The sequence below is a fragment of the Opisthocomus hoazin genome, chromosome 6, assembly GCF_030867145.1.
Source record: "Opisthocomus hoazin isolate bOpiHoa1 chromosome 6, bOpiHoa1.hap1, whole genome shotgun sequence".
In the NCBI taxonomy this organism is placed as follows: Eukaryota; Metazoa; Chordata; class Aves; order Opisthocomiformes; family Opisthocomidae; genus Opisthocomus; species Opisthocomus hoazin.
The window spans coordinates 60,689,806-60,696,454 of NC_134419.1; the positions used below are offsets into that span (position 1 = coordinate 60,689,806).

A 6,649-nucleotide genomic window follows, 5' to 3' on the forward strand; every position below is an offset into this window, starting at 1 on the left:
CAGTAATGAAGTTTCTTATATCAACTCTTAAGCACCACGCAAAAAAGCAGAATAATCCCTCTGAGTTCAGCTACAACCTTTCTTGTGGGATTTGCTCATAGGCTTCCTATAGCAACATATCCAAGTCCCAGTTAGCCTTAAGCATGCTTACTTAGAGAGCCAATAGTACATGAAACAGACTGTTAAAGTGCATAGTTACTACGTAATAACAGTATAAGTTCTAACTCATTGAAACCACAGAGCACCCCCATCAGATGATCAGTGCTTGCCAAGCTGAATGACATGGGTTTTCTAGAACTGAGAGGGTAACTTTGGGATAGCTGAAAATGGCTAGACAGCTCAAATCAGAGACTGCATTTTGCCTCCTGCATTCAGCATAAAAAAAGAATATTTCCTTTTCTTTGTAGCACACCCCAAAATACTTCAGATTATAATCAGAAAGATTGGCAATTCTTTCTTTCAGCTGAATAGATGCATGGCAAAAATTCCAGTTCTGTATTCTTCTAAGCCTCATTTTTTGCTCTCAGGATGTGTCATGCTCTTACCACTGAAAAGAGTTGCTTTTCTGTGATACCCAGAGAGCAGAGGGAGTAGTTAAATACTGACTGCTGCATTTCATACTGTTTATGAAGATGTCTATGAAAATTATTTCCCATTATCAAAAAGATGCAGTGTCCAAAAGGGTTATTCTCTTTATAAGTTCACATTGCTGGAAATACTAAGGGTTCTCTCTTCTCCTGGACAAACAGCCTCTGTAAGGTCACACCACCCTCTAGACATCACATAATGACAAAGACATTTTTGGATGATGATGTGTAAGTGTTCATTACACACTCTCTACATTGTTTATGCTTTCTCTGTTCCCATCACTATCCTGAGAAGTTTATTAGTAATACAGGATAGAATATTATAAGCATCAAAATATTATGTAGAAGACATAAGAAGTCCTTGTGATCTCTCCCGAAGGAGACATGGAAGACCTGCTTATCTCTTCATGCTTATTTTTTTTTAGTGTGACTTCTGTGAGACTACATGGCAATGTTTATATAAAACTGTTCTTCCAGCAACATGTAGCCATTTCGTTCTATGATTTGGCATCCTGAAAGGTTTCATCCTATTCCTGTGAAATCTGCTTGCACGAATCATCTATTTTGTGGAAACCCTGTTTATATTCCTTGCCAGGTTTTTGCATGGCAGTAACAATTAATTGATGTGGTTGTGAAGGACCAGAAGGACCATTTTATCAAGGGACTGCTTAATGTTCTGCTCTCACACCATAAATTTAGTGAAAATTATTCAAGCTTCTCACAAATGTAATAATAAAGTTTCACCGTGGCTCTGTAAACTGCATTCTTCACTATTCTGTTTCTACAAATTGAAAAAGATTTTAAAATAACACATGATTCTGGAGAAAAAGTAAATGGTTCACTTTTGAAATAACATGACAATATTTTAATAAAAAAGGTCTGAAAGTCTGAAACTCAAATAAACACCTATGCAAAAGGAATCATACCCATACCTAATGTGAACAGAGAAATGAAAAAAATGAAACGGAATATAATTTTAAACGAATGACCATATTTATTTTCTATGAAAAACAGAGACTACATCAACATTTAAAATATAAATATCAAAATTATTGCACAGTTAGCCAACTAGCTCTGTTTGGCAGCAATATTTTACAACATCATTGTGCAATCAGATGCTCTGGCAGATTAAACTCCACAAAACCCATGATGTGTACCTTTTCTGTTTACATCATAAATCATCCTACAACAGTAAGATAATTGTTCTGTCATATGTATAAAATATCATACAGTAATACAATACATGCTTTATGAAAGCTGGAAAGAAGGAAAGAGAGAATGTCTCTTAATGCTTCCCTTACACCTTTGACTCAAACAAATTTAAGCAACAGATATTTACCCCTCCATTTGCAGTCATTTAAAATAGGCACTTCTAAGTATACATACAGATGCACATATATTAAGAGGATTTGTTATAAATAGCTATTGCTTTTGTAGGCAGCTTCAAATATACAATCTTCTGTACATCTCTGAAAAATTAACGTCCCAGTTTAGTCTATAAAAAAATAAGAGTTCATCCACAAGTAAACATCCTTAATTAGCATGCGACTCCATGAATGTCCCAAAGAGTTTGTCCCAGTGGGTGAAGTAAGGAGCATAGTTTGATTTGAACTTCAGATGATGGAGATCATGATGCGGCGCTCCTCCATACAAACCAAAAGGCACAAGTCGGTGAGTTGACCACGGAAGGTCGTAGCCTGAATGGTCCTCCACTGACAACCAAATATTTACGAGGAAGAAAGTCATTTCTGTCAAAGGATGGCATCCGAGGAGCACTGGGTTGATAGCAGCAAAAAATCCCAGTGAGAGCAATTCCCATACACTGGAATACTGTGTAGTAAGAGCAAACGTTGACACATGCTTATGATGCACCTTGTGGAAGGTCTTGTAGAGCCAAGGCACCTTGTGATGAAGCAAATGCCACAGGAAGTACTCAAAATCAAACAGAAGCAGGCAAGCTCCTACTTCCAGCAGGAGCTCAGGCAGCTCTGGAGCTACCACAGGCAGATTCACTGGTCTCCAGTACCAGTGAAGAAACGTCACCGGGAAGATGAAAACAACGTGGTGATATGCACTTTGAATAATGCAGAGCACCATCATTCCAAGAGTTGGATAGTTCTGCGGCTGGATTTTGTATTTTCTCAAGTTTTGTAGTCTAGTGCTTAAAAAGTCCAGTGCAATATATGGAAGACAGAAAGCCATGTATGCTGTAAAAGAAAACAGCACTGGAAAAAACGGTGACTTGATCAATGGCTCCTTTTCTGTGACAAAGTCCCAAAGAGACTGAAGGCACAACCTGTGCTGCTGTCCCTCCATCGCGTAGCTGAGCAGCACTCTCTCTGGCAGGCTGCAGTTCATGCTGATTGCAGTCTGAGAGCTCTGTAAATCCCGCAAGCCTTTATTCTAGCCTGCTCAAAGGAAAACTCCGCCCTCACTTAGTAATACGCAGCTTTAAAGTGGAAGTTCCCTTTCCTGTTACACAGAAGTGGCACAACGCTTTACAATCTCAGAACAGAATTAGCTGGCCAGGGTAATCACTGAAGCTCTACAGGAGACCTGCATGTTAGGAAAAATAATCAGAAATGCAGAACTCTTAACACACTGGAATTCAGAGAAATAAGGTAGGAACATTTTCCACTCCACTTAGTGCACACACTTGAAAAACTGCTGTCTCTTACTAATTTTAAATTGTGTCATCCTTTGTTATCCTTTTGCCTTTATAGGTAAGCAAACACAACCTACCGCTGATTTTTTAATGTGACTGGTGTCAAAGATGCACGTGTACTAAACCCTGGCTCTGACCTGTGGATGTTATGTGGTTAATGGATTTGTGCAAACACACAGCCTTTGGGTATACAACAGGCTAAGTCAACACCTTAAGGAGACCTACGCTATGCTTCCAGTCTGAATGTGGTGGCTGTGACTTATCTGCATACAATTTTGAGGTCATGTTCTCCTTTATGCTCCTGTGTCTACCTGACATGGCAAAATCCACTTGACTTGACTAGACACAAAATTGAGCCAACAGCTTTTGGAGAACAAAATATCCCCCAGTTGCTGGGAAGAATACAAGGTGAAATCTTATTATTCTTCCAGACAGATACTTAGTGACAAGTATCATTGCATTATTACAATATTAACTCCACATCTCAACATCTCTTTGAGCAATGTGATATGGAAATCATCCTTTGACCAAGTATCAATCTAACTTACGCAGTTTAAAGATCCACCAGCTAGATCTCTGTCCTTTAAAGATCTTCTTTTGACCATAGGCAAGCACGCACCAGACAGCAGCTAGCAGGCTTGACTCACAACATTTCTAATTTGCTAAAAGTATTCTAGGAGTAAATGATGGGAGGTTTTGATTTATCCACTGAGACATTACTTATTTTGCGCTTTTAGAAAAAGACAAAGCTTTGAACATGTAGGGAAACAGCTTGCCATCAGCTTCCTATGAACTCACCTCTTTTGTAGGTACAGCATTTATTCTAGTATTGGAAATGAGCTCAACTTCCTGGATGACTTTATGAGCTTGTTCAGATTATTTTAGTTCTTCACTATTCAGAAAAGACATCTGATGGGGGCAAATGGGAGGCAGAATTTCCTTGCTTCTCAATAATTAAGAATGATTCATTAGCAGTGACCTTTTCTGAACCATGCATAGACTTCTCCTAATCCTTAAATTTGCTTTCAGTCTCAACTATTTTCTCTTCAAGAGATTCTGCTCTTGAGCAAGTGCAGGTTTTTCTCTCGTCTTAGACTTCAAGGAGTTTACAGAAACAGTAACATTATCTGTGCTATTACTCAGGGAATTTGTTGGAGACAGGTATGGTACAGCCTTCAAAGACTACCTCTTGCATATACATTTCAGAAATAGATTCAGATTTTCTGCTATTGTGAGACTGTTCCGTTGAACTCAATTAATTCAAACTGTAGAACGTAGCGAAACTAAACCCCAGTGAGAGACGCTAATTTAATGGATGAGGATCTATATCCAAGATCTTCATTTCAAACTTTTGATTGTATTTTATCCTGACTTCCATTTCACAATAAGGACAGGAAGAAAGCGTTTGTTACTCAGTCACCATCTGGGTCAGTAAATATTCTTGTGAGAGATGCTTTCTGTTGATTTATGTAGTTACAATCACAAATTAGGCCTCCCAGGTGGAGTATGTGCTTCTCTATTTTATTAGAATGGTGCAAGGACTGAATTTATTCTATAACGTATTCCAAATCTGCCTGAACGGAGGTTGACAGAAATTGCTCAGCTGCCCTAGAGACACCACTCCAACTAATCCCTAATAGCCAGGCAAAGTCTTGAGATGTTTTAGAAGCGCTGCTGCCTACAAGCTAAAATTTTAAGAATAGGCATTTTGCCAGCAGTTTAGGTCATAGAAAAATATTCTTAAGTCCCTTAAGGAAAACTAACAGAATTCTGCAGTCATTGCTTCTATATCCTGCAACATAAAGCCCAAGCAAGGCGCAAGGCGAGCAGAAGCCACCTGGGAGCCTGGTGCAGCCCGGAGCCGGGCTCGGCACGCCGCAGTGCTGGCAGCGCAGCCGCCCGCGCTCCGCACCCCGTCTGATGGTGCTTCGCACGATGGGCTCTGCCGGCAAGGCGCACCCGGCTGGGTACCGCGTCAGGCGCTGCGAGCTGGCACGCTCAGAAAAATGAATCCTCCTGCATCAGAGAGGGCAAACGCTTATTCTGCAGAAACTGACTTCAAGCTGTTTGGTTTCGCCACCAAAAAGCACTTATCACATATTTCTGCTCCGCGAACTTAGGTTTCTTCATCAGCGCAAGGTACAACGTGAAGAAGCGGCAAAGCGTGCACAAGTCCTGTCTGCACGTCATCCAGCGATACAACCCCAGCTTTTCTCGCTCGGCCGACGGCGCTGCCAGATTTCCCCATGTGTTACAAGATTCTAAACGGGTCTCTCAAAAAACCAAGACTCCAGCTACAGAGCTTAGGTTGAAGGGCACATAGTTTGGAATGGGGCCCTGCGAGGGGTCTTAAATCGATTCCACATGAGCAGAAGACGCAAGCACCGCACCGCACTGTTAGGTAGAAGCTGCAAGGCACACAGCAACACACGAGGCGGGCAGGAAAATGAGGAAAATTTAGCAGGAGGGAAATCCGGGATTAACACACCGAAACCAACATCACAACAGAAGAGGCCAATTTTTTACCCCTCCTCCTCTTCACCCACTCTGTATGCCAGGATTATCGTTGTACCAGAGATCAGGCACCATCCCAGCACATGCTGAGCCTTCTCCCAGGAGCAGGGTGCTGGGGAAGAGGGCTGACAGCTTGCTCAGGACAGCAGCAGGGAAACAGGACAGTGACAAGAGCAAAGGCAGGCAGAGGCAGTCCCTTCCCTCCTTTTAAAAGCGGTCGTTACCATGCTGCAAAAACACAGCAGCTCGGAGGCCCTGACACCCTAACTCACCTCACTCCGCGAGCCTGGCTGTCGGGACCCGCACCGCCCGCGGCCGCGCTGCCCGGCCCCGGCCCGCGCCCGCCCCGCCGCCCCCGGCCGGCCCGCCCGGCCCCGCGCGGGAAGCAGCGCCCTCCGGCGGCCCAACACGATACCGCCACCCGATCCCGCCGCCCCGATCCCCGCAACCCCGCTCCCGAGGCCGCGCTCCCGCCGCCCCAATCCCCGCAACCCCGCTCCCGCAGCCCCACTCCCCGCAGCCCCGCTCCCCGCAGCCCAGTCCCGGAGCAGCCCGCCGCAGGCTTCCCTCCAAGAACCGCTTACAAAGGAGCGGTTTTCCTCCTGCTCTGTTGCAGTTGCCAAGAAGCGCCCCTCGGACTTCGTTAGCTTTTTCAGGGATGACAAAATGCGCCCTGTCTTGCAGCCGGACAAAACGCTGGTGGGCACAGGTGTGTCACAGGCCTCACGGGTGTAACAGGGGGGGAGGGAAAGCGGGAGCTTTGCACATTCACGTCTTGTCAACCTGTAGTCTCCTTACATTTAGGTACACTGAGAGTCAAGTCCGGGATCTGAACCCAACGAAGGGACACGAGACCCTGCTCCTCACACCCCAGGCGAGCAGC

General features: G+C 43.9%; 1 protein-coding gene across 1 annotated transcript; it reads right to left on the reverse strand.

Moving 5' to 3' along the window:
- Positions 1-1,581: 1,581 nt before the first annotated feature.
- On the reverse strand, positions 1,582-6,079 carry CH25H (cholesterol 25-hydroxylase). The gene is made up of 2 exons (XM_075424188.1): positions 6,039-6,079; positions 1,582-3,143 (listed from the first exon to the last, which is right to left on the reverse strand). The coding sequence occupies exon 2, from the start codon at positions 2,943-2,945 to the stop codon at positions 2,121-2,123; it is 825 nt and encodes a 274-aa protein (XP_075280303.1). The 5' UTR covers positions 2,946-3,143; positions 6,039-6,079; the 3' UTR covers positions 1,582-2,120.
- Positions 6,080-6,649: the final 570 nt, after the last annotated feature.